This window comes from Carlito syrichta, unplaced genomic scaffold, assembly GCF_000164805.1.
Source record: "Carlito syrichta isolate Samal-C Ts95f unplaced genomic scaffold, Tarsius_syrichta-2.0.1 Scaffold314605, whole genome shotgun sequence".
NCBI lineage: Eukaryota > Metazoa > Chordata > Mammalia > Primates > Tarsiidae > Carlito > Carlito syrichta.
Genome location: NW_007258701.1, coordinates 326,123 through 352,156, shown reverse-complemented (window position 1 = coordinate 352,156; position 26,034 = coordinate 326,123). Strand labels below are relative to the sequence as shown.

Sequence of the window (26,034 nt, the reverse complement as noted above, 5' to 3'; positions counted from 1 at the left end):
GGGAGCAGCCACTGCGCTCCAGTCTGGGTGACAGAGTGAGGCTCCAACTCAAAAAAAAAAAAAGAAAAAAAATGGACCCAGAGAGGTTAAATGTGAGGAAGGTATTAAGTGAGAGTGAAACCTGTGAGTCTAAAACCTATGTTCTTCCCCATGAAGCATGAAGGCCATCTGTGTTAATAAAGTAGAGTTGGGGTCGAGCCCCCACTTCTCATCCTCTCTCCTGTCCAGGTCAGCCGTCAGATCCAGGAACATGAGCAGGACTCAGCGTTGCGGGAGCAACTGAGTGGCTATAAGCGGATGCGACGACAGCACCAGAAGCAGCTGCTGGCCCTGGAGTCGCGGCTGAGGGGTGAACGTGAGGAGCATAGTGCACGGCTGCAGCGGGAGCTTGAGGCACAGCGGGCCGGCTTTGGTGCTGAGGCAGAAAAGCTGGCACGTCGGCACCAGGCCATCGGTGAGAAGGAGGCACGAGCTGCCCAGGCTGAGGAGAGGAAGTTCCAGCAGCACATCCTTGGGCAGCAGAAGAAGGAGCTGGCTGCCCTGCTGGAGGCACAGAAGCGGACCTACAAACTTAGGAAGGAGCAGTTAAAGGAGGTGGGCTAGAGCTACCATGGGGGTGGGGCCGATGGCGGCAAGGCAGGCCCTGATTGTGTTCCCCACTACCCTCGCCCAGGAGCTTCAGGAGAACCCTAGCACACCCAAGCGGGAGAAGGCTGAGTGGCTTCTACGGCAGAAGGAGCAGCTACAGCAGTGCCAGGCAGAGGAGGAGGCAGGGCTGCTGCGGCGGCAGCGCCAGTACTTCGAGTTGCAGTGTCGCCAGTACAAGCGCAAAATGCTGCTGGCTCGGCACAGTCTAGACCAGGACCTGCTTCGAGAGGTAGGCGACCCCATCTGTTCTTCCTTTCTCAGTCACAGATCCCAGTCATCTACCCTTTTCCATTTGCCTCACGTTCTTTCCCCTCTGCCCTCATTGTGTTGTGCCTCAGCTTCTCTTCAATACCCCTTTTGCCTCCCATCCCCAGCATACCTTGCTAGAATTTCCTTAGGCTTCTGTTCCTAGGCCAGCCAAGAGCTTGATTCCCTTACACCCCCTCATCTTCTACCCCCACTCCATCTCCACCTTCCTCTGCCAAGGAGACCTGGGCTCTCACTTCCTTAATACCAGCAAGGCTCCCTGACCATGCCCTGGGCTCTGCTTCTCTTCTGCCTCAGGACTTGAACAAGAAACAGACTCAGAAGGACTTGGAGTGCGCGTTGCTGCTTCGGCAGCATGAGGCCACACGGGAGCTGGAGCTGCGGCAGCTTCAGGCCGTACAACGCACACGGGCTGAGCTCACTCGCCTGCAGCACCAGACGGAGCTGGGCAACCAGCTGGAGTACAACAAGCGCCGTGAGCAAGAGTTGCGGCAGAAGCATGCGGCCCAGGTTCGCCAGCAACCCAAGAGCCTCAAAGTACGTGCAGGCCAGCGCCCCCCGGGCCTCCCGCTCCCCATTCCTGGGGCTCTGGGACTACCCAGCACAGGCACCCCTAGAGAAGAGCAGCCCTGCTCATCTGGCCAGGAGGCAATCCTGGACCAAAGAATGCTGGGAGAGGAGGAGGAAGCAGTTCCAGAGAGAAGGATTCTGGGAAAGGAAGGGGCCATCTTGGAGCCAGAGGAGCAGAGGATTTTGGGGGCAGAATCAGGAGCTCCTAGTCCCAGTCCACAAAAACATGGGAATCTGGTTGATGAGGAAGTTTGGGGTCTACCTGAGGAGGAGATAGAGGAACTTAGAGTTCCATCCCTGGCACCTCAGGAGAGGAGCATTGTTGGCCAGGAGGAGGCTGAGACGTGGAAGTTGTGGGGGAAAGAGGATGGGAGCCTTTTGGATGAGGAATTTGAGCTTGGCTGGGTCCAGGGCCCAGCACTGACTCCAGTCCCTGAGGAGGAGGAGGAAGAGGAGGAAGGGGCTCCAATTGGGACCCCTAGGGATCCTGGAGATGGCTGTCCCTCCCCAGACATCCCCCCTGAGCCCCCTCCAACACATCTGAGGCCTGGCCCTGTTAGCCAACTCCCTGGACTCCTGTCCCATGGCCTCCTGGCGGGCCTCTCCTTTGCAGTGGGGTCCTCCTCTGGCCTCCTGCCCCTTCTGCTGCTGCTGCTGCTCCCACTGCTGGCAGCCCAAGGTGGAGGTGGCCTGCAGGCAGCACTGTTAGCCCTTGAAGTGGGGTTGGTGGGCCTGGGGGCCTCCTACCTGCTTCTTTGTACAGCTCTGCACCTGCCCCCCAGTCTTTTCCTACTCCTGGCCCAGGGTACTGCCCTGGGCGCTGTCCTGGGCCTGAGCTGGCGCCGAGGCCTTATGGGTGTGCCTTTGGGCCTTGGAGCTGCCTGGCTTCTAGCTTGGCCAAGCCTGGCTCTACCTCTGGCGGCTATGGCAGCTGGGGGCAAATGGGTGCGGCAGCAGGGCCCCCGGATGCGCCGGGGCATCTCTCGACTCTGGTTGCGCGTTCTGCTGCGCCTGTCACCCATGGCCTTCCGAGCCCTACAGGGCTGTGGGGCTGTGGGGGACCGGGGTCTGTTTGCACTCTACCCCAAAACCAACAAGGATGGCTTCCGCAGCCGCCTACCTGTACCTGGGCCCAGGCGGGGTAATACTCGCACTACCCAAAACCCATTAGCCCTGTTGGCAAGGGTTTGGGCCCTGTGCAAGGGCTGGAACTGGCGCCTGGCACGGGCCAGCCAGGGTTTAGCGTCCCGCTTGCCCCCCTGGGCCATCCACACACTGGTCAGCTGGGGTCTACTTCGGAGTGAACGGCCCAGCCGTATCCCTCGGCTGCTGCCACGCAACCAGCGCCGGCTAGGGACCCCTGCCTCCCGCCAGCCGCAGCCAGGAACTTTAGCTGGGCGGAGATCTCGAAACCGCCAATCCCGAACCCTACCTCCCTGGAGGTAACCAACTCCAGCCCTTCCCCAGCCCAAATCTAGAGCATCGAGCACTTTATTTCCCAAGACTCAGTGAAATTTCTCCAGTCTCCAGTCTTCTCGTCCCTTTCACCCCGCCTTCATCAGTATGCTCCCTCACCCTAAGCCTAGGCCTTCAGAACTCTAGACAGGCAGCCTCCTCCACCATGGAGTCCAGAAGTTAAACTTTGTGTTCTCCTGACACTCCTCCTCCCTAAGTTATTGCTGTTCTCCCACTATGTGTGTGCTCATCCTCACCCTCATTGACTCAGGCCTGGGGCCAGGGAGGGGTGGTGGGTGGGAAAAATCATGGTTTTTTCTCCTCTTTGATTTTGTTTTTCTGTCTCCCTTCCAACCTGTCCCCTCCCCCCCACCAAAAAAAGAAAAAGACAAACACAAATAAAATATCTGAGCGGAACTATACCTTTGGCCCAGGCTGCCTCTGTCTGCTTTGTCCTGCCGCCTAGCCTCCCCGGTATGCCCCCAGTCTGACCCTTGGCCCCCAGCTCCATGACCTCTTCACCCCATCTTCGTTATCTCAGCCCCTTTCACTCCTTAGCCTCATCCTCTCTGCCTTCATTGCACCATGACCACCATCAGCTCTGGGGTCTGGGTGGAGCTTCCACAGAACTTCTTGGTCTTATAGTCCCCCTGTTTGTGGATTCTTCCAGAGAGATCCTTAGGTTCCAAGCCCTGTGGTCTCCTCATTTCCTGCTTTTTCTCCCAACCCATTCCCTACATGGTTCCCTTTTTGGGAACTGAATTGTTTTCCTGCATCATGTATTACCCTAGTGGGCTGGGGGGTGGGACTGCAAACCCTCCACAGTAGGGGGTGCTTAATGGAGGGCCAGGAGAAGAGTGTGGGGCCTGCGGAAATGGGATTGGTTGTGGGCTTGGAGTGGGAGCTGAGTGTGTAAGGGGCCGGGTTGGAATGTGGATCTGGTCAGGGTGGCAGCCGCTGGCCCATTGAACTTGTCAGACCCTTTCTGGTCACCTCCTTTGCCCCTTTTCCTTCTGTGGCCCAAAATGGGGCAGCCCCTTTTTATCCATTTCTTAGCTCGGTGCTTATCCTTCTTCCTTACTTTCCTCCCTGAGGTGCTGGACCTGGGACTTCCTCTGTCTGTCCTTAGTTATGTTGCTTTCTTCTGTGGGTGTTTTGTGTGACTGGGTCTTCTCATTCCTTCTTGTGCACATTCTTATATTTGCTCACATGCTTCTATCTCTAGGTCATAATTTCTCCCTCTTTGCCTGGTCAAAGCTTCTTTTGTGCACTCAGTACTCTAAAGATTCTCTATTCCCTGTTCATTAACACTGATGTTCTTTCTCCTGGGTATTCCACCCAATTCTGGCCATGCTCTTGGAACCTGTTTTGTCTTCTCTGCAATCTTTTGCCCATTCCTTATTTCTCTCATCACGATCCCATCTTTCCATGTCTGTGTGTATACAGTTCCCCCCACCCCCTCTGTCTAACATGTTTTCTGTTTCTCTCCCTCACCCTGTCTCTGCTTCTGTCTCCTCTCTTCTCTCTCTTCTCCCCCTTTCCCCTGGTTGTTCCTTCTCCTCCTCTCCCCTGCCCCCGTCTCCCCTTGATCCATCCACTGCATAGTCTAAGGAGCTGCAGATCAAGAAGCAGTTCCAGGAGACGTGTAAGATCCAGACTCGGCAGTACAAGGCTCTGCGGGCACACTTGCTGGAAACCACGCCCAAAGCTCAACATAAGAGCCTCCTTAAACGTCTCAAGGAAGAACAGACCCGCAAACTGGCAATCTTGGCTGAGCAGTATGACCAGTCCATCTCGGAGATGCTCAGCTCACAGGCGGTGAGGCCTGGGGTCCAGGGAGGGTGCATGGTAGAGGTTGGCCTCTATTTTTGGTGTAGTTAAGTGGAAGGTGGGGGGGGGTGGGTGCACAGAGCTAGGACTTGGAAAACTCAAATACTCTCTCACTATTAGAATTCTCTGCAATGATTTTACTACTTTGTATGCTCCTCAATGGTTTCATTATTTCTTTTAGTATTTTCTTAAGGTCTTGACAAAGCCATCCTGCCTATTCTACCAAGAACCACTAACGAAAAGTGTGGCTATTATTTTTTTCCTGGGCCTGAGTTAGTTTAATGTGTGAACAGGTAGCAGATTAAAATAAGTGTGGCCCTCAGGCCTGATTTACTCAGACTTCTGGAGGAATTTGGAGGTTGCGCTTCTAAAAAGTGATCACACATAACACTGGAATGAGCCACTTAAAATGTATATAGGGTGTAAAAAGTCAAAGCGCCCCATTTGTGGCCATTTCCTCACCCAGTCCCACCTCTCAGAGGTAATGTTAATAACTGTATTTTAGATTTTTTCCAATGCATATTTGAAAAATTGTATGAAGAATTTAACCACAGATGGAATCATACTTTCATACTGTTCTCTAACTTCTTTTTTCCACTTACTATTTCTTGGACATGTTTTCATGTCAGTACACATAACTCATTTTTTTTTTACAGCATAGAATTTTCCACAGTATGGCTGTACCATAATTATTTAACCCATCCCTTATTGGTGGACATTTAGGTTGTTTCCAGTATTTTGCTATCACAACGCTTCCGTGAACACCTCGAGCACATGTGCAAGTATACCTGGGGGATAGATTCCTGCAGTGTAATTGCTGTGCCACAGGGTATGACCATCTTCCATTATGATAGATGTTGAGACCGCTGCTTCTTGAAACCTTAGGGCCCAGGCCTACCTTGGGCAGGGGAGGATTGTGGGGGTAGAAGAGGAGATTCCTGAAACTGGTTCTTCCTCCTCCAGCTGCGGCTTGATGAGACCCAAGAGGCTGAGTTTCAGGCCCTTCGGCAGCAGCTTCAACAAGAACTGGAGCTACTGAATGCTTACCAGAGCAAGATCAAGATCCGCACAGAGAGTCAGCATGAGAGGGAGCTACGGGAACTGGAGCAGAGAGTGGCTTTGAGGCGGGCATTGCTTGAGCAGCGGGTAAGGGGGTCAGCCTCCAGAATGGGTAGGGAGGGCAGGCTCCTGGCCCCAGACGCTCTAACCCCTAACCTCTGTTCTGGGTGCCCCAGGTGGAAGAAGAGCTGCTGGCCCTGCAGACAGGGCGCTCTGAGCGAATCCGGAGTCTGCTTGAGCGGCAGGCCCGCGAGATCGAGGCCTTTGATGCTGAGAGCATGAGGCTAGGCTTCTCCAGCATGGCACTGGGGGGCATCCCAGCCGAGGCTGCTGCCCAGGGCTATCCAGCACCACCTCCTGCCCCTGCCTGGCCCTCCCGTCCTGTTCCCCGTTCAGGGGCACACTGGAGCCACGGCCCTCCTCCACCAGGCATGCCTCCCCCAGCCTGGCGTCAGCCATCTCTGCTGGCTCCTCCAGGTCCTCCAAACTGGCTGGGGCCCTCAACACAGAGTGGAACACCCCGTGGTGGAGCTCTGCTGCTGCTAAGAAACAGCCCCCAGCCCCTGCGGCGGGCAGCCTCAGGGGGCAGTGGCAGTGAGAATGTGGGCCCACCTGCTGCCGCAGTGCCCGGGCCTCTGAGCCGCAGCACCAGTGTTGCTTCCCACATCCTCAACGGTTCTTCCCACTTCTACTCCTGAAGTGCTGGTGAATAAGCAGATGAATGGGGCAGGGGTGGGTGGAGCCTGATCCTGGAGGGCTGTAAGCTTGAGGCCCACCCAAGGGTAAGGGACAGGATGTTGGCTCCAGTTCCCTTCAGACCTCCTCATCTCATGAGCTTCTTGGGGCTGGCCAGTGGCCTGGGTCCAGCTTGGGCATAGGTGCCACAAGGCTGACCAGGAGCCCCTGCCTCCCTACCATGGTGCCAGGGTCTTCCTCCATCACTACCTGGGAAAGGAGGGAGATGTGCGTGTCAAATATTCATCTAGTCCCCTGGGGGAGGGAAAGGGTGGGTCTAGATATATTAAGAGAACTATACTACCCTCACAGTGGGGCCATGGACTGGAACGATGGGACTCCCAGACCTGGGATGTGGCAGAGCAGGTTGGGACCTGAGGCAGGGAGAATGGGAGGCCACCTTCCTTGGAAAGAAGGATCAGGATGGGGTCTGGGGTCAGAATGGCTGGGTCCCTCCATTCCCGTTGCTGTCTGACGTCCTGTGCTGTATTGTCCTTTTTTTTTTTTTTTTTTTTCTTTTTTAAATTGGGATCAGGGCTGGGGCGGGGGAACAAGGGCAAGACCTTGAAAGGGGCTGCTCCCGCACCTGGGGGCAGTCATGGGAGCCCCTCTCGGCTATGGGGCTGGCACAGAGCTCCAGGGCAAGCTTTTAATAAACTGTTGGTTATTCTAACAGACCTCAGGACTCACCCTTTCTGTTTAAGGTGTGTATGGAGGACAGTTCAGTGGCAAGTGATAGTATTACCTGTATTTTAAGAGTATCGGGTGTGTAACTAAAAATTTCAGTGATTGTAATGATATCCAGGGCTTCAAAGGAGGTCATCAACCTCTGCTTTCTTTTGCTTTGGCTTCAAAGATTCTTGAAAGGTTCACTTCACACACAGACCCCTAGCAGCTCCAAGCTTACTGTTACTAGCATCCCTCAAAACCAAGAGTTCCAGCAGAGACCTGAAGTGACCTCATTGGCTGGATCTGTGGCCAGAGACCTGGAGTGCTCTGATTAGTCACTCAAATATAGGTCCTTTACCCACCCCTTTAAGGCTGAAAGAGTCAGCTCCTGGAGTGACTGTTTCCAGAAGGGAGAAGCAAGACAGAAGCAAGACAAACACCAGCAGCTGCCTGAGTGATTTTGTGCTTGACATTCTTAAAGGCAATTATTCAGATTCTCCTCCCAGTTAGGCATTAGGTTGTGAGACCCAGCTAAAAGCAGGGTGATCAGAGGGGCCCACTGTTCAGGCTGGAGGAAAAAGGATAGAAGCCACACCCTTCTCTGATGGGGCCTGCAGCAAGACTTTGGATGGCAAGGTCAGGAGGCTGGGACTGCTTTGGGGGAACCTAGGGAAAATTAAAGGAAACCAGACTAAGGATAGATGTGGGGGACGGTAGCTACACCTGTTTCCTGGCCCAAGTACAGGGGGTGAGAGCAGGGAACCAGTTTTGATGCGATTATAAACACTCCTTTATTGAGTCCTAAAAAATAAACCCCTGTAAACACAGAGAACATGAAGCTGAGAAGCAGTATCCCAACAACTTGTGTTTTTGAGGGCTCCAGTCTTCTCTGAAGAAAGCTGCTGCTGTGCAGGCAGAGTAAGGGATGCTCTGTACAGGTAGAAATAGTCCCTTCTGGAAGTGGGAGAGCTCAATTACTCTCGCCATCACTGCTGATGATTCCACGCATATGTGACCAGTCTGGAGGTGCAGGGCGGGGGCGTTCTTCCTCTGAGTCTAGTGTCCTTCGGTATATCTCCCCTGGGGGGGCTACTTCTAAAGGGTTCCAGGCTGTGCGTCTGCGTGGCCGGCCTGGGTAGGATGGGGAAACACTAATTGAGATTAACTTGAGAAAGTCCCACCCTACCCATCTCCTGGGCAGTAAAAGGAAATCCCTTACCTGAATTGCTGATGATGTTGGCAATATCCAAGGAGGCTACCTCAGCTGCCTCTTCCCGCTGCTCCTTCAGGGCCCGACACTTCTCTAAGGAAGGGTTACCTGTGGCAGAAGAGGCTCATGATCCTCTCCTCCCCAGCAGCAAGGCCCTCTGCTGCAGCCCCCAGGGCACACCTGGCCTCACCCTTCATGCCTAGGGCTTCCAGTTCTGCCCGGAGGACACTCAGGCGTTCCTTGTGTGAGTGACAGGAGCCTAGCAGCTTCTTGTAGTTTCTATGGGCACCGCAGGCCCGAATGTAACGCTTTAGCCTCATCACAGCTGGGTGGTCCTCTCCACGGCGACCCGAGCCAGTCTAGCAACACAAAACAGCTGAAGGTCAAGCCTGGCAGGCCTGTGTCACAGTCTCCCTCTTCCCTAATGGTGGCCTCCCACCCCAGCTTTACCTTCACCTTCCCTCCTTTGGGCTCTGGACTTCCATCTGAGGAAGAAGAGGAGCTCCGTGTCCTGCCTTTCCTGGAGGTCTTCTTGGAAGAGCGGTTCTTCCTCTCCCCCTTGGGATTCCCTTTTGCCTCGCTGTCACTCACCTCCCTTTCTGAGTCACTCTCTTCACTGCTACTGCCCAGTTTGGCTACCTTTTTAGTGCCTTTAGCTGTTGGTTGCACCTTCCAGCTGTCTTCCCCGTCCTCACTGCTTCCACTCCGCCTTTTCCCACCCTTGCACTGGGTCTTGTCCTTGCACTTCCTCTGCACTAGAGGGTCTTCATCTCTCCGAGTGTTAGCCCCACTGCCTTCCTCTTTTTTCTTCTCTCCCCCACTGTCCCCTGAGTTTCCCATTAGCCTCCTTGTCCTGCTTTGCTGCTTGCAGCTTCTCTCCTCCCAAGCTGACCTTTTCCCTCCGTTGCTCCCAGCTCTGGGTTTCCAATCCTCTCCCTCCTCCCCCCTCTCCCGCTGCTCCTCCTCCTCCCCTTTTTCTCCTCTGTTTTCTTTCTTCTTGGCTAGGTTCTCCTCCTCCTCCTGTTCACTTTCCCGGTGACTCTTAGCTCCTTTATGTCCCTCCACCTTCTCTGCTGTCTTCTGGGCATGTTCTTCCTCACTATCCTCACTTTCTTCCCTGGCCTGCTTCTTACTGACTGAGGCATTGCCTGGTGCCAGCTTGTTCCTGGTCACAGGTTTCTTCCTAATCCTGCCCTTGTACTCCTTTTCCTCCTTGTCTTCCTCTTCCTCACTGCCCTCTTCCTTCCAGGTCTTACTTGTTCTGACAGAACCCCTCTCCCCCTGGCTACTCTCCTCTAACCCCATTTTTGCAGTCAGGTCCCTCTGCCATTCTTCACTGCTGTTCTCTGCTGCTTTCTCTGAGGCTTGCCTCGGACTCTCCTCCTTGGCTGGGCTGACTTCTGCTGCTGCCATCCCATTCGTTGCTGGGGGTCTAGAGGGGTCTGGGCTGGAGGCTGCAGAGCTGGGCTCTGAAATATGGGGAGAAGAGAGTTGAACCGGGTTCCTCCTGTCTCTTCTCCCTCCACTTGGGATACGTTGCTTCTAGCCCTGCCCTGACAGAGGGAAGGGCAGCAGGAAACAACTATAAGCCCTTGCTTTTCCTGGTTCCTGACTCACTTGCCTAAGCGCCCTCATCTTGAGACATAGGACATGCACAATACTTTCTGGATGAATCAACGATGCAGAAGGCACCAAAAAGGAGGATGCACTAACCTGACTCTGAATTGAAGCGTAATCTTTTTCTCTCCGGATCACTGCAAGGGGTGGAAAGTCTCTTCACCTTCTTGGTAAGGCCTGGCTTCTCTCCCTTGGTACCGGCTTCATCCACCTGTGTGTGCACCGAGAGGGCAAAACATGCACCGAGTTTGCGTTCTGCCCCACCCCTCTCAGTACCCTCCTCCTCGGCAACAAGCCCCGCTTCCGTGACCCACACCTGCATCTTCAGCAGCTCCTCCTCCACTAGCCGCTTCAGCGTCTGCTTCTCCTCAGGTTCCAGGTGGTCGCGGCCCGAGCGAGCCAAGAACCTCCGCCGCACGATGGAGTGCGTGAGCGTGCTGCGGAGACAGGCTGTCAAGACGGGGTCTTCGTCCCACCCCCTGCCCTTTCCAACCCCATCTCCAACCCCCTGTGCACCTAAGGTCTGGGCGATGTCGGAAGAAGCTACGGGTGAACTCCCGCATCTCCTTCTCCCGCGCCATTTTGCTCTATGCAGGACTGGCGACTCGCGCCTCTTTTTCTTCCCGGCCCCCGTCAGCGCATCTGACAACGGCTTGCGCACGCGCAGTGTGTGGCACTGTGGGGCGCGGGACCGCTGGCCCTAGGCTGCGGGCCTCTTGGGCCGAGAACCGTGCCAGACAAAAGCTGTTTACCCTGGGCCGTTAGAGGGTCTCGCGGCTCCTACCCTTTCTTGGAACGGGTCGTTTTTAAGGTTCTCGTTAGAAACCGATTCGACGCCGGCAGCCTTTAGGTGTAACGTAATCCACCCGTGACGCTGCCTTCCTCCGTGGTCACGGGCACCAGCCAGGCCGCTCTTATATCGAAAGACAGAAGAAAAAAAGCATCCTCGCCTGGAAACTAGGAATCTCTGCGAGGAATCGTTTTATAGCTTCAAATCTCTAAGCACTTTTGGAATCGGAACGGCGCCCTCTCGCGCCCGCCATCTTTGTGACGTCACCGCGTGGCTGCCACGCCATTCCCAGCGTAGCCACTCGAAGCCGCGTTCTCTTGCCGGTATTTCCCAGGGGGGGCGGTGCGTGCGGTCACGCTGCCTGGGCGCGGGGTGCGTCGGGAGTTGCAGTTCTGGGGCACAGCCTTGCCCAGACTCCGGAAGTGGAGGTGTGAGAGGCCGGACTGAGCCGGCTCGGGGTAGCGGGACTCCGGACGCTAGGGCACCGCTCCCGGGCCGGTCATGAACGGGCCGGCGGACGGGGAAGTGGACTACAAAAAGAAATACCGGAATCTGAAGCGGAAGCTCAAGTTCCTCATCTACGTGAGTGCTGATGTGGGAAGGTTGTGGGAGTGAGGCCCGGCGCTAATAAGATCTCAGTTTACCCATGTGTAAGGGGGATGGGGATGGCCGTAGCCTCAGCGCCTACCTTGCCCGTGATACAGGAACACGAGTGCTTCCAGGAGGAACTGAGGAAGGCGCAGAGGAAACTGTTGAAGGTGTCCCGGGACAAGAGGTGAGGCGTGTTGCGGGGACTGAGGGCGATGTGCCTTCTGGGGGTCTACATTCGGGACCCATCCTGGAATAGGGCCTTAAATGCATGGGCTCTTTAGAGGCTCCAGCGGGCCAGCTAGAAGGGACAAGGGCCCAAGAGTACATTGCTGATGAGAATAAACACGCTTGTTCTCCCCACCTCTTTCCCCAGTTTCCTCCTAGACCGACTGCTGCAGTACGAGAACGTGGATGAAGACTCTTCAGGTGAGCAAAGTCATGAAAAATGGTGGAGGACATGGCTTCTTGCACTTCAGCAAGCTTTCTGGGCTCCTCCTTTTAGGCTGTGGTGGCTGATGCAGCCTCCAGTGGTTCATTGAGCCTGGTTGCTTGCCTTCCATCTCTACCATTCTTTCCATCTCTACCATTCTTTCCATTCAAGTATCGGGCACCTCCTGTGTTTCAGGCACTGTGCTTGGCACAGGGGATACAGCTGTAGCAAAGACGGACAAAGCTCTTGGCCTCTTGTATTTCTATTCTAGTTGGGGAGAATAAGAAAATGAAGAAGTAAACTAGAGCTGTAGGTAACAGTAAGGACTTGAAGGGAATTAAGACAGAATTATGTAGTAGTGATTGTAGTAGCACTGGGTTGACAAATTTTTTCTGCAAAGGGCCATATCATAAATATTTTAAGCTTCCTGAAATATGCAGTCTTTATAGCAGTTACTGAACTCTGCTATTGTAGTGTGAAAGCAGCCTAGCCCATATGTAAGTGAATGAGTACAGCTGTGTTTGGTTAAAACTTTATTTATAGACACTGAAATTTAAATTTTGTATCATTTTCATATAAACTTTTATCATCTATTTAAAAACATAAAAGCCAATCTTAGATTGTAGACCACACATAAAAAGCAGGTGGCAGGTAACCTCTGTACAGAGTACTCAAGAAAGGTCTTTCAGGGCAGGCACAGTGGCTCAAGCCTCTAATCCTAGCACTTTGGTAGGCTGAGGAAAGAGGATTGCCTTAGCTGAGGGGTTCGAGACCAGCCTGGGGCAACTTGGTGAGACCTCATCTCTACAATAAATTTTTTAAAAAGCTGGGTGTGGTGGCGCATGCCTGTGGTTTCGGCTACTTGGAAAGCTGAAGTAGAAGGCTTGCCTGAGCCCAGCAGGTCGAGCCTGTGGTGGCCATGAGTGTGCCATTGCACTTCCAGCCTAGGCAACAGAGTGCGGCTCCAACTCAAAAATAAATAAATAAAAAGGCCTTTCAAGGAATAATGTTTGAGCTGAAACCTAGGGAAGAAGACAAGCTTGATTGAAGAGCAGAGGGATAGGCCTGTAGAGCACTGTTTTCCAGACTCTTTTTGGAGTGTTGTTTACAACTCTATTTCACATCATGACTAGGGTCCCACATACTTACTTACTTACAAAATGTAATGAAATGTTTTATAGGATCACTGTATCCAATTCTATTATTTTTTAGAGTGCTTTTTTCTTTTCTTTTTTTTTATTTTTGAGTTGGAGTCTCACTCTGTCACTTAGACGGGAGTGCAGTGGCCGCTCCTGGCCACTGCAGCCTCGACCTGCTGGGCTCCGGCGATCCTTCCGCCTCAGCCTTCCAAGTAGCTGGAACTACAGGCACGCGCTACCATGTCCAGCTAATTTTTGATTTATTGTAGAGATGAGGTCTCGCCAAGTTGCCCAGGCGGGTCTCAAACCCGCAGGCTCAGGCAATCTACTCACCTCAGCCTCCCAAAGTGCTGGAATTACAGGCTGAGCCACCGAGCCTGGCCTAGACTGCTTTTTTTCTCTCCTTTTTATGCTGGTTGCAAACCAATAAATTGATTTCATGACCTACTAATGCATGAAGATGCACAGTTTGGAAAACCCCTGAGATGGGCATTTGTGAGCCTGTTTCTAGGTGAGGTTTTCATAAGCCAACTCATAGAATCACCTTTCTCCACAGTGTCTTTTTTTTTTTTTTGAGTTGGAGTCTCACTCTGTCGCCCAGACTGGAGTGCAGTGGCCGCTCCCAGCCACCGCAGCCTCGGCCTGCTGGGCTCCGGCGATCCTTCCACCTCAGCCTTCCGAGTAGCTGGAATTACAGGCATGCGCCACCACACCCAACTGATTTTTTTTATTTATTGTAGAGATGAGGTCTAGCTGCCCAGGCGGGTCTCGAACCCGCGGGCTCAGGCAATTCACTCACCTCAGTCTCCCAAAGGCACGGGATTACAGGCTGAGCTACCGAGCCCAGTGTCTCCACGGTGTCTTTAAACATTGGTCTGGGCAGGGCTTAGCAAATAGCAGCCAGCCATGTTTTTGTAAATAATGTTTTGTTGGAACACGTGATACCTGCTCATTTACTATTACAGGAGGATTGTAGATATGGTTAGAAAAGTAGCCTGGCCAGCTCAGGTAGGTCATGGTAGAAAGTTTGGCTTTTATTCTAGCTTCTCATTCTCTACCTCTCCTTTCCCCAAGGTCTTCCTGTTAACTTCCTGTTTGAGGGGCACTTGAGGAAAGAAGGCGTGAGAGAACCCAGCAGTTTGTGGTTAGAGTGGGTTAAATATGAGGAGCAAGAACCAGAGATATAAGCTACCACTCACATCCAGGAGCAGCCCACAGTGTGGTCAGGGGGACAGTTACACAGCACTTCTCAGTACACTGTGAGGCAAGCCAGGACAAGTGGGAGTAAAGGATTCTGGGAAAGCCAGCAAAGACCTGGGTCTGAGGGGTTCTGGTAGACTTCTCAGAGGAGGTGGCATTTAATCTGCTTAAAAGGCCTGAGCAAGCTGGGCTCGGTGGCTCAGCCTGTAATCCCATGCTTTAGGAGGCTGAGGTGAGTGGATTGCTTGAGCCCGCGGGTTCGAGACCCGCCTGGGCAACTTGGCGAGCCCTCATCTCTACAATAAATAACAAAAAAAAAACAGCCGGGCATGGTAGCACATGCCTGTAATTCCGGCTACTCGGAAAGCTGAGGTGGAAGGATCGCCGGCGCCCAGCAGGTGGAGGCTGCAGTGGCCGGGAGCGGCCACTGCACTGCAGTCTGGGCGATAGAGTGAGACTCCAACTCAAAAAAAAAAAAGGCCTGAGCAGAGAATTTGGGAACAGTTTATATAATATGTAGCAATTATTTGTTAAGTGAAAGATGGACCTTATAGGCAGAAGCACTGAACTAGGAAATAAGTTTCTCTCTTTTTTTTTTTTTTGAGTTGGGAGTCTCACTTTGTCACCCAGGCTGGAGTGCAGTGACACACTCAGGGCCACCGCAGCCTTGATCTGCTGGGCTCAGGCAGTCCTTGCACCTCAGCCTTCCAAGTAGCTGGAACAACAGGTGTGCGCTACCACGAAATAAGTTTCTCTTTTGAGGACATAGGTTGGTGTGATATAAAGAGTAAACTTTAGACCAGCCACGGTGGCTCATCCTGTAATACCAGCACTTTGGGAGGTGGATGCGAGAGGATTGCCTGAGCCCAGGGGTTTGAGACCAGCCTGGGCAACTTGACGAGACCTCGTTTCTACAATAAATAAAATTAGCTGGGCATACTGGCACACGTCTGTAATCCCAGCTACTTGGGAGGCTGACGTGGAAGGATCACCCGAGCCCAGCGGGTTGAGTCTGTGGTGGTCATGAGCATACCACTGCACTCCAGCCTGGGTGACAGCGAGACTCAGACTCAAAAAAAAGAGTAAAGTTTTATTGGGAGACCAGAAAGGCCGATTGCTGCCAGTTTAAGTACTACCAATTCAAGCAGGCAGTGGGAGATGTCACCAGGAAGGAAGTGACCAGGTTCATGTTTTAGGTCATTCTGGCATTGGGGTGGACAGTGAATGGGTTGGTTTAGTGCTTAACAAGTGCTTTTGTCAGGGTGATGACCTGACCTTGTGGCAGTTGGAATGGGAAGCAGTGAATGTAAGAAAGAGGGGTAGATTAGCAGGACCTTGGATACGAGGAGTGGGGCAGAGGCAGGAGCTGAAGACAGCGTAGAGGCAAATCAGGAGAGAGGGGCATAAAGTGGTCAAAGGGAGGGATCACAGACCTGAGTTCAAGTGCTAGCTCCACATCTTACTTTCTGAGCCTCAGTGACCTCATCTCCTAAGTAGAGCTGATATTCTTATCTTCCCCCTTATTTGGCTGTGAAGACAAAGAGAAGTGAGTGTGGAGGAACCCAGCACATAGTCTATGCGTGGCTGTGTGTTCTGGAGGAAACAGAGCAGGAAGTAGGCTGGGGAAGCTGTAGACCACCCCAGAAGAGCACACATACGTGTGTACAAATAGGGAGTCAGATTCCCCCAGAGCCCTTCTGTAGTGTTGAGGTTTACACCCCTCACAGGTAGACTCTCCCCAACTCCTACTGACCAGCCATCCCCCCTCACAGACTCAGATGCCACTGCATCTTCAGATAACAGCGAGACAGAGGGAACACCCAAGTTGTCGGACACACCAGCCCCAAAGAGGTGAGAAGAAGACAGCATTCCCTTCTCTAGGGGGTGGGGACGGGATTGGGCCCCTTGGCCTCCTCGCTGCCTCTGACCCCCTCCCCTGTCCTTTCTTCAGGAAGAGAAGCCCTCCGCTGGGAGGTGCCCCCTCTCCCTCCAGCCTCTCCCTGCCTCCTTCAACAGGGTTTCCCCTTCAGGCCTCCGGGGCCCCCTCCCCGTACCTGAGCTCGGTGAGTTGGGGCCAAGGGTGGGAAGTGGTGAGCCAAGATGACTGGGAATAAGGCGGGCATCATTTGGGCAAAAGGGCTAGGCCTCAACTCTGGGGCTGACCCGACTCTGGGGACATCTGTTTGGGTGTGGCCAGCAAGTGTTTGTTGGAGGGTGTGAGCTGGGGCTGCCCACTTCTCTCTGGTAGGACTGGGGACAGACATGACTGAGGAGGCAGACTCCAGGACAAAGTCCTGCTGCTGTCCCCTCCCCTTCTGTGCTCGGGAGCCCTGGGAGCCACACTCATCACCATCTCTTTTGTTTTTCCATCCTTCCTTCTGTTTGCATTTCTTCTCTTCACCCTCATCCTGATCCATTCCATTTCCCATCTCCATCCCCCCACTCCCACCTGCAGCTGGCTTCCCCCCCCTACACCCCATTCCCTTCTGACTACCTGGCCCTGCAGCTGCCCGAGCCCAGCCCCCTGAGGCCCAAGCGGGAGAAACGGCCCCGCCTGCCCCGGAAACTCAAGGTACCCTGATTTGGGGACACTAGGGAGGGGCCAGAACAGCAGGAGGACAGGCATCTGAGGGAGGCTCAAGATGGGCTGGGGGCCTGTCCAAGAACTTTGAACGACTGATTTGGGACTCCTGGGACCCCAGTGCAACTCTAGGCACTGAGGGGCAGATCAGAGAAGTCCTGGCTCACAGGCTTGCTGTGGAGACAAATCAGGGGCAGAACCAGCCTTGGGGGACTCAGAATGAGGATCCCTGGGGTTCTGCCATTACACCACTGCATCATGGCCAGGGGTGAGGCTTGTTTCACAGGTGGGAGTGTTCTGTGATGCCAGGCAGCCCCAGAGAGGGCTCAGAATTGTGGGATCTCACATCAAGTAACGACTGTCCCAATTAAAAACCATGTGACCTTGAGCAGGTCTCTTTGACCCTCTAGGTCTCCTAGATTCAGCATCTGTACAGTAAGTGGTTAAGCTAGATGCGATCAACAGGTGTGTACCGAGCACCTACTATATACCAGGCACCGTTCTAGTTGCTGCCAATACAGTAGTGAGTAACACAGACACAAATCCCTGCCCTCATGGAGCTCACATTCTAATGAGATAGGCAAAAAATAAGTATGTTAAATAAGTCCTGGTGGAGAAGAGTTCATCTAAGAGGATGGGCACCCCCAGGGGGATGGGGCTGACATTTTAAGGTCAGGCAGTCTGGGATGTTATTTGATCAGAGATTTAAAGGAAATGAGAGCAAGCCATGTGGCTCTCTGGGAAAAGTGTTTCAGTGGAGGATGGTTTTGGGAAGCAGCAGCCAGCACAAAGGCCCTGAGGAGGGTGCATGCTGGACTTATTCAAGGATCTGGAAGGTGGTATATGGTGGGAGGAAAGTGACACGGGGCAGCAGTCAGAGACAAATAGTAAGTAACTGAGGGGCAGGACTGTGTAGGCCTCAGAGGCATTAGAAAGCTCTGGGCCTGTGCTGTGAATGAAATGGGAGCCACTGGAGAAGGTTGAGCAGAAGGGAAATCTGCTCGAGTTTACACGTTAACAAATTGCCTACTCTCCTGTGTGAAGAATAGACTGGGTGAAGGGTCTGGGATGGCCTCTGAGAGGCTCCTACACTCAGCCAAATGGCTGTGGAGAGGGTAAAAAGTGGACTGTGGATCGTTTTCAAAAAATGAGCTGCAGGAGTTCCTGGAAGACCAGGTGTGGGCTGTGAGAGGAAAGAGGCAAGGACTCCAGGGCTGCAGAGTGGAGTTGCCCTTTTCTGGGATGGGAGGGCTGTGGGAGGAGCAGGTTTTGGAGAGAAGATGAGTTTGGTCATGGACATGTTGAGATGCCATCTAGAAATACCAAACAAGACAACTGGATACGTGAGCCTGGGATTCGAGGGACCTCCCCCCTGAACATTTGGAAATCGTCAACATGGAGGTGCATGTGAGTGTCAGTGGGAATGTGGGCAGAGAAGAGGGCTATGCCCTGAGCCTCTCAGAACGATGAGAAACTGAGGATGCAGAAAGCTATAGTGCCCTTCCAGAGCTGAATCAGAGTTGAGGAGGGACCAGTCAGGTGTTTCTCAAGGTTCTGGGGCCAGAAGCAAACGGAGACTGTGTTTGTGTAAGTCAGATGGTTCTAGAATTCGAATCCCACCTCTGCCATTTACTCCCTGTGTGACTTCGCCTCTTGAGCCTGAGAAATGGATGACAATACTGACCCTTGTTCCTGTTAGCAGGGTTTTGCTTTTGGCCTGGAGGGCTGGGTGGTGGAAAAGCAGAGATCCACGGAGCCCAGAGCAGTTGGGTGGAGGTGTGGGCATCACGTGAGCAGGGCCCGTGTGAGGTCTTCCGGTTGGAGCTGGGTCCTGAAGTAGAACAGTGTCAAGGAACGTGTTCTGGACATAGAGGAGAGAAACAGGAGTGGGGAGAGGGCCCAAGTCGATGACTGTGCCTGGGGGAGGGAATCATCGGGAAGCTCTCAGAAAACATTTGGGCCCAGGGTGAGTGAGATTTGGATATTTCAGGCAGTGGAAAGGGAGATGGGCATGGTAAAAGTATTGCTTGGGCTGGAGCAGGAGCGCTGAGAGAACAACATTGGAAAGAAAAATAGGTCTGGATTCTAGAAGGCCTGGCTGCCCAAAAACCGGAGTTTGGAGTGGAAGTCCCTGAAGTGTCTGGGTGACTTGGTGTGAAGAAACAGGAGGTAGCAAGTCTGAGCAGATGTAGGATGGCAGTGAAGACTGAAGCAGGGCGGTGAAGAGCTTGGCCCAAGTCAGACTTGCCTGGGTTTGAATTCCAGCTGTTCCCACGAACTCACCAAGTGATCTTGAGCATATCTTTAACTCTTTCAGCCTCAGTTTTTTTCTCTGTTCAGTGGAGTTATTGTGAGGAGAAAATGAGTTAGGGGATAGAAAACATTTAGCGCCACGCCTGGTCCCTAGTAAGCCACGGGAAAACGTTAGCTGCTGTCAGTCATGCTGAGGAGGCCACTGAGAAGTCCAGGCAAGGGTAGGGCATGAGGCATAGGGTGGGGATGGAGAGGTGGTGGCCAGAGGCGGGGATAGTCCTCATGCAGCCGTCCTTCTCAGTGATGCAACTTCGTCTGCTCCCATGTGTATATGTGGATGCCTGGTACTGGGTGCAAGGGTGCTGATCACAGCTGGGTCCCCTGTCTGTCATCAGTCCTGCCAGACTCCTGTACCCTAAGGCCTGTCCCACTCTGATCACCCCAGGAACAGAGGTGAGGGTGGGCCAAATGCGGCACAGCAAGCAGAAGGGCCACTGAGAAGGCCACACATAAGTGTTTCCTGCCAGCCAGGGCTGCACTGGATACTATCCAGCAGGGACCCAACAAACTTGTTTCCTAAGACCTCCATTTCCAAGTCTCAGTCTCCTCTGCAGGCATGTGACCTCTCCTCCCTCCCAGGATATCCTAAGGATTGGAATCACTAACAAAGTTCACCTGGCACATAGTAGGTGCTCAGCTTTTGCCCTCAGGCAAAGCATGGGTGCTGTAACAGAGACCCACAGAACTCTCTGAGGAGAATCTGTGAATCTGTGAGGGCCTGGAGGGTTGGGTGGGACGGAGGCCAGTTCTTGGTCTCAGAGGACAAAGCAGGACTTCTGACAAATAGAGAAGAGTGCCCGGATGGATGGACCAGCCTGTTGTCAGGCACACTGCACTGCCTGTCCCTAGGGCAGTTTGGAGCCTGAGGGCCCCCGAGGAATGACATGCTCAGGTTTGTGTTTTAGAGAGATGACTCTGGCTGCAGTGTGGAGGAGGAGCTGGATCTGGGAGAGGCTGAAGGCAGGGAGTCCAGTTAGGAGGCTGGTACCATAGCACAGGTGAGCTGAGAGGAGGGCTTGACCTAGGCCAGTGGCGGGGATCCCAAAGAGGGGCCCGTCCAAGATGTAATAGCAGCTTTCTGGGCTCCTGGCCCAGGTAGCCTATATACCCTCCACTGAACTGATGAGTCCCGCATAGGAGGAGGGAGAGGAAGCCAGTGGTGGCAGGTGGTATCTGCAGTCCCCAGAGACAGGCAGGCACTCAAGGCTGATTCCTCCTCTGGCTTTAACGCTGTTCCAGGGCAGCCGAGGTGCCTCCCTGGAGAGGCGGAGCCCAGCCTTTCCCTCCGAGTTTCCTGCAAGGCACCCTCCAACCCCCTCATCTCACCTCCATCATCACCCCTCACTCCCGGACTTGCTGGCTTGAGATTCTGAGGAGGCTGAGATGGGCAGGTCCCTGATTCCAGCATTGTCTGGCCCAGCTGTGCCCACTGCCCCTTCCCCCTCCCCCAGAGCTACCCTGGGGCAGTGCCCGGCCTCCCGGAGGTTCCAGTGCCTCCCTGATCAGCCCTCCCTGTGTTTCTTCCCCTTGCTGCAGATGGCGGTGGGACCCCCTGACTGCCCTGTGGGAGGGCCGCTGACCTTCCCTGGCCGGGGTTCTGGGGCTGGGGTCGGGGCAGCCCTGACCCCCCTTCCACCCCCCAAGATGCCTCCCCCCACGATCCTGAGCACCGTCCCTCGGCAGATGTTCAGCGATGCAGGCAGCGGGGATGATGCTCTGGACGGGGACGATGACCTAGTGATCGACATCCCGGAGTGACCACCCGCTGCGTCTGCCCAGCACCCCCCTTCCTGTGCCAGTACACGTGCGCCCGGCTTCCTCAGAGATATTTATTGATGCCCAGTTGCCATGCTTCGGCCACTGACACAATCAGAAAAGGCGTAAACATGCACAAGTGTCCCCTAGGAAGGTGGCAGGGGCCCTGCCTTCAGATCCGGCCCCACCTAGGGAAGAGTTATTTAAATGAGCGGCCGGGAGCATCTGCCACCTCTTGGGGAGGCAGAGGCCCTGTGGCGGCCACCCCTTTAAGAGGGCAGCTGTACAGGGCTAGGTTTTTTTAAATGGAGATTCTGTCTTAAAGGAGTGGCTCTGGGGTTTTTTGTCCTTTTTTGGAAACATTCTCCTCCTCTGAACCTCCCCTAATCCGACCTCCTCCCTGTGGGGGCAGGGGGACGGGGCAGCGTGGGGAGGCAGGAGAGGAGCGTGGGGGCCTTGGGAGGGGGCTCTGACAGTCCCCGCGGGTGTGCAGAAAGTGGGTGGTTTGCATATCTGCAGGTGACAGCAAGTCAGGCAGGAGGAAGTTTGCATATGTGAATATAGATCTCCACAGTCCCTCACAAGAAGACAGACCCACGGTCACGGAGACTCTCACAAAAATAAGACAGGTAGTGCGGGGCGGGGGCTTCCCGCCCCGTGTAAACGTGCAACACACTCGTGCGAAGGTTGGGTACTGGACCCGGCCCAAAGGGCCTATGCTGGGCAGCCATCCTCTGCTCAGGCCGAGGGCAAAGTCCCGGCTGCTGGGGGCAGCTCGCTGGTCAGGGTGTGCCAGCGCTCCAGGGCTGTGTCTGGCTGCTGCAGACAGTCACACCAGTGCTTCCGGGCCTCTCCACGGGCACCCGGCCCCAGGGACACGCCACCTGTTGAAGCAGGCAGTGTCAGGGTCTATCTTCCTGCCAGTTGCCCTCCCCCAGTGCCACGCCAGCTCTTCCCTCACCAATGAAGTCGTTGGATTTGCCGATGTCATAGTCCCAGACGGTGACTTCCAGAGTCTTGGTGGCCAGAGTGGAGAGCTCCATCTCGTAGAAAAATTCCTGGGGACAAGGCCAGCCACACTCTCCATGAGGCCCTCTTTCCCACCCCTGCCCCCAGTCCACCTCCATTTCCGATCCCTGCCTGTTCACCTCATTAAATTCTGGGTTTAGAGTCTTCTTCTTCACACACGTCTTATGCTTGGATTTCTTATCGACATCTGGTCTCAGGTACCTGGGGATGGGATGGGGGAGGGGAGCTGTGCGGTTAGGGGCAGGCCAAGTCCCAAAGGAACATGGGGCAGGGGCCAGGCTCCCCGGGAGGGAGAGTGGGCTCAGGGTGAGGGCTCACGTCTTAACGTAGGGGTCGGAGTAGCCATTGACGTCCATGGCAGCCAGGTGGGCACAGCGAACGATGCCCACCAGCAGCCCCCGACGCCGAGAGCTGTAGCTGAGACTCAGCAGGATGCGGCCACGCTCTTCCAGCAGCCCAGGGCCCTGCTCCGCCTGCTCCAGCTGCAGGGGACAGACGCAGGGGTTGGCCTGGGTCTCACCACCTCCTGCCCAGACAGTCCCTGTGAGGTGCCTCACCTCCTTCAGGTAACAGGAGATGCCCCTCAGCGCTGCTGACATGGAAGAGGGTGAAGCCAGCTAGGGGGGCAAAAAGAAGGTTCTGGAAACCTGGCCTCCCCAGGCCCCCTCCGCCTGGCACCCCTGCAGCCCCCCACACGAACCGGGACCTGGCGCTCGAGGCAGATGTTAAAATGTTTCTTCTGTGAAGGCTTGAGGCGGCGGAGGGGCACTCGGATCTCACCAATAAACTCGTTGTGGCTCAGTTTGTCCTCGTCACAGACAGCAATCCTGGCGAGGAACTGCAGGGTCAGGGCCCCTGGGGCACCCGAGCCCTGCTCCAATGTGGGAGAAGTCTTCAGACCAATTCCAGCTCTGCCCCAAATGCTCTCCACCTCATCTGGAAAACGGGCTGGAGCTTGAGAAGGACAGGTAGATTTGCCCTGTTCCTCTGGCTCCTCCCTTTCCAGCTGCCCAGGTTGCCCCTGGTCCATCAGAATCTGCTCAGCCACTGTGAGAAGCCCTCGAAAATCCTGGGACCACCCTGTTCATTGCCTCCACTGAGGGCCTAGAGGCAAGAGCTGAACACCACAGGGCACATTTCAGTGGATTGTGGCCACAGAGGGAGGCTGTAAGAGCTGGAACGGGCTTAAGGAGCCATGGGCAGCCAGACAAGGACCCCAGGAAGCCCGCCTAGCAGGGACACGAGCCCAGCAATGAAGAGATGACTGCTTTGACTTCCACTTGTCTCCTTCTTCAGCCCCTGCGCTGCTTCTGCTGTGACCTGCTATGGTACGTAAAGCATACAAATCCTAGCCCTGACACTTAAGGTGGCTTGCTTGGGTGACCTTGGGCAAGTCACTTAATCTCCCTAAGCTTCCATTCCCATTTGTAAAATGAGGATAGTCAAGTGAAAGAGAAAATGGAAGATGCTTAGGGCTGGCACTAGAGAGTTACTTTTAGGCCTCATTCTCACACCCGAAATACTGTGCCAGCCTTTCTAGATTCTGCCTCTGGCCTCCCCTCCTGTCTACCCCCACACAAAACACCAAGGTGGTCTCTTTCAAGCATGACCCTGACCATCAGGGAAGGGTCCCTGATGCAAACCTTCCCATGACTCCCTTTTGCCCAAGAACAAAGAAAACGGTGCCTCCTGAGCCTGGGTTTACCCTTGAGGGAACATGCTTCCCGCATCTCCATCTCCTGGGATGAGGGAGCAAGTCACCAGTCCCTGAAGACTTCACTCCGTAGACAATTTGGGGGAACTCAGGGACAGGCCTAACTGAGCTGCATAGAGCTGACTTCAGTGAGAGGCTCTGAGAAGGGGACTTGACTCCCAGGGGGAGGCAGAGCTTGGACTGAGCCTCAGGTCAGTGGAATTTAGGCCGGCAGAGAGGAAGCAGAGGGTGCTTCCAGGTATAAGAGGCAAATACAACAGGCGAAGTTCAGGGAGTTATGAAACTGACCAGCTGGAAGAAGATAGTCCTCTGTTCAAGGAGCAGTAGGAGATATTTTGGAGGCAGGAATGCCAGGGAACTATTTTGGCCTGCTGCTGAAGGGGATGGAGAGCCACGGGTTGTTCTTGAACATCGGAGAGGTAGGGGCTTAATGGGACATAAGCCCAAACCAACCAACCAAAGAAGGTTACAATGATAGCTGTTCCAGAGAAGACAGCTGGCCAGAATCCTTGATAGGGCAGGTGAGTCCTCACCTGAGCACCTTGTGAGTGATGTCATCATCCGTGATGCCGCTGTATGTCAGGTCCTCGTTCCACACCGGATTCAGTGTGTTCCTCTGAGTCTTCGTTTTTAGTTTATTAGCCTGGGTTGTGGGGACAAAAAGTTCTGGATACATGTCCCCTAGACCCACAGAGGCTGAAGGCAGGGGCTGGGGAAACCTAAAACAGACCGACCAGCGGGACCAGGCCAGGGGCGACAAGAGCCTGTTACCTTGCAGGCTCCGGGCAGCAGGTGCAGTTTGACATAGGGGTCAGCAAGGCCATTGAAATCCATGGGCTTGAGGCCCTGAAGAGGAGGGCAGGGGAGATGGCTATGGGCTCCCAGCTCCTTTCTCCCTCCCTCTGCAGGGCTGGACTCTTGAGGTGTGGAGACCCCAGAAGGAGGGCGCTGGAGCGGGGAGGGAGTAAGCAGGCCTGGGGAAGGGAAGAGAGGACGGAAGCACACCCCTCCCAGGGGCAGGAGGCAAACTGGGCCAGGGCTTGGGAGGCAGGGAATGCCCACCTTGGCCCTGAGGATACTACAGTGCAGAGTGCAGGAGGCCTGGTCATAGAGAAGGTCAAACTCCAGCATGCCCAGGGCGGCTGGAGAGAAAGCAAAGGCGATGTGAGTCAGTGTGTGGAGACAGGTGTGTGTGAGAGACCAGCGGGCAGGCGCCGGCTGCGCGTGTCTCCGTCTGCCAGCCCGCGAGTGTGTGCAAGAGGCGGAACGGGCATGTGCGTGTGCGCGGCTGGGTCCCTGGCTCGGCCGCTACTGGGGCTGTGTGGGTGGTGGAGTGTCTCAGCAGAAATATTGAATATTGAGCCTTGCTGAAGCTGTAATCACCACACTGACTGCAGCTGTGGCGGCAGTCCCCGCCACCCTCTCCCCTCCCCCCTCGCACACCCAGCGGAGCCTGGAGGCCCCCATCACGCCCTGGGGCCTTCAAGCCCCCAGACTCACTGGTGTCATCCGAGTCATAGCTGTCCACCTCGGCTCCGTCCTCAGGCGTGGTGGCCCCTAGGAGGGCCGCAGGGGGGGCCAGAGCCAGGGGGGCCAGCCGAGGAGGGGCCTCCCCGTAGACCCCGCCGCCCCCTTCAGGTCCTGGTCCCCGGCGGGGGAAGTAGTCAGAGATCTGGCGGATGGGCCGGATGGGCCCGGGGCACACGTTGATGGCCATGTGCTCCTGGATGTTGATGGTCATGCGGTCGCCCCTGCGGCCCCTCATGCAGCACCCTTGGCTGGGGGAGGGGTGTGAGCAAGCGTGAGCCCAAGGCTGGCTTCTCCTACCTACCATCCGTGGCTGAGGGCCAGGCAACAGCCTCCTCGGTCCGTGGGGCGCTCCCTGGCCTTCCCTCCCAGGTGTCGAGGGAGAGGGCGGCCTGTGCCAGCCGGTGGCAGGCAGGAGGCCTGGGCCCTCCAGACCCCAGCCTGCTCCACCCGGCCGGGCTGCCAGCTCGCTCCCCTGCACACAGGTCATGGCTGCACCCCACCCTCGCCCACCTACCTCTAGGTTGTCCCTTGTCAGCCTCCCAGCTCCTTCCTCTCATTCTGGACTCCCGTCTGCTTCTGAGCCCTGCCTGCCCCCCAAGCGGCCCCTCAGGTCCCCGCCTGTTTCTCGGAGGCTCCGTCCGTGCCAGGCACCAGGCGCGGTCAGGGTGTCACCCACCCCTCTGGGCTTCCACTTCCCGCCGTGCCTTCGTTCTACCCCAAATCTGTCTGCCTCCCTGGTCCCCCCACCCTCCCCCAAGCCCAAGGTGGAGACCCCAGCCCCAGCTGCCTCCTCCCCAGCCGGGCGCCCCAGGGGAGCCGGAAACCAATCGCAGCCGCAGGAGAGCAGAACAGCCCGGTGGCACACACAGGCTGGCACGCGCCCCGCCACCCCCACGCCCCCC

General features: G+C 55.1%; 4 protein-coding genes across 12 annotated transcripts in view; 2 read left to right on the top strand and 2 right to left on the bottom strand.

Annotated features, from left to right (window-relative positions):
- TAOK2 (TAO kinase 2) overlaps positions 1-7,241 on the top strand; it is a 20,204-nt gene extending 12,963 nt beyond the window's left edge. Inside the window, exons 14-19 of one of the 2 annotated variants that reach the window (XM_008071665.2) lie at positions 229-594; positions 674-877; positions 1,213-1,452; positions 4,546-4,758; positions 5,734-5,916; positions 6,006-7,241. In XM_008071665.2, coding sequence (XP_008069856.1) covers positions 229-594; positions 674-877; positions 1,213-1,452; positions 4,546-4,758; positions 5,734-5,916; positions 6,006-6,527 — 1,728 coding nt within the window. In that variant the 3' untranslated portion in view covers positions 6,528-7,241. Of the gene's footprint in view, positions 1-228; positions 595-673; positions 878-1,212; positions 3,370-4,545; positions 4,759-5,733; positions 5,917-6,005 lie in introns of those variants that run through there. The other variant, XM_008071664.2, reaches the window with a different exon arrangement.
- A 758-nt stretch (positions 7,242-7,999) lies between these two features.
- Positions 8,000-11,042, bottom strand: HIRIP3 (HIRA interacting protein 3). The gene is made up of 8 exons (XM_021719358.1): positions 10,577-11,042; positions 10,377-10,497; positions 10,157-10,271; positions 9,744-9,912; positions 8,900-9,674; positions 8,634-8,802; positions 8,453-8,551; positions 8,000-8,364 (listed from the first exon to the last, which is right to left on the bottom strand). The coding sequence occupies exons 1-8, from the start codon at positions 10,639-10,641 to the stop codon at positions 8,204-8,206; spliced, it is 1,674 nt and encodes a 557-aa protein (XP_021575033.1). The 5' UTR covers positions 10,642-11,042; the 3' UTR covers positions 8,000-8,203.
- Positions 11,043-11,248: 206 nt separating this feature from the next.
- On the top strand, positions 11,249-21,197 carry INO80E (INO80 complex subunit E). 4 transcript variants are annotated; one of them, XM_021719375.1, is made up of 8 exons: positions 11,249-11,432; positions 11,555-11,625; positions 11,815-11,867; positions 15,983-16,061; positions 16,162-16,273; positions 16,666-16,782; positions 20,010-20,102; positions 20,641-21,197. In XM_021719375.1, exons 1-7 carry the CDS (start codon positions 11,352-11,354, stop codon positions 20,079-20,081), a joined length of 585 nt encoding a protein of 194 aa, XP_021575050.1. In that variant the 5' UTR covers positions 11,249-11,351; the 3' UTR covers positions 20,082-20,102; positions 20,641-21,197. The 4 variants fall into 4 exon arrangements, with proteins under 4 accessions (XP_021575050.1, XP_008069848.1, XP_008069849.1 ...); XM_008071657.1 differs by lacking the exon at positions 20,010-20,102; XM_021719374.1 differs by lacking the exon at positions 20,010-20,102 and having other exon boundaries at positions 11,265-11,432; positions 16,717-16,782.
- The window catches only part of DOC2A (double C2 domain alpha), a 6,566-nt gene continuing 1,451 nt past the window's right edge, over positions 20,920-26,034 (bottom strand). Inside the window, exons 2-11 of one of the 5 annotated variants that reach the window (XM_021719361.1) lie at positions 25,103-25,380; positions 24,665-24,744; positions 24,374-24,448; positions 24,136-24,245; positions 22,589-22,715; positions 22,446-22,505; positions 22,207-22,370; positions 22,008-22,089; positions 21,821-21,917; positions 20,920-21,743 (exon numbers count right to left, since the gene is read on the bottom strand). In XM_021719361.1, the coding sequence (XP_021575036.1) occupies positions 21,598-21,743; positions 21,821-21,917; positions 22,008-22,089; positions 22,207-22,370; positions 22,446-22,505; positions 22,589-22,715; positions 24,136-24,245; positions 24,374-24,448; positions 24,665-24,744; positions 25,103-25,380 (1,219 nt within the window). In that variant the 3' untranslated portion in view covers positions 20,920-21,597. Of the gene's footprint in view, positions 21,744-21,820; positions 22,090-22,206; positions 22,371-22,445; positions 22,506-22,588; positions 22,716-24,135; positions 24,246-24,373; positions 24,449-24,664; positions 24,745-25,102; positions 25,502-26,034 lie in introns of those variants that run through there. The other 4 variants (XM_021719360.1, XM_008071659.2, XM_021719359.1 and 1 more) reach the window with 4 other exon arrangements.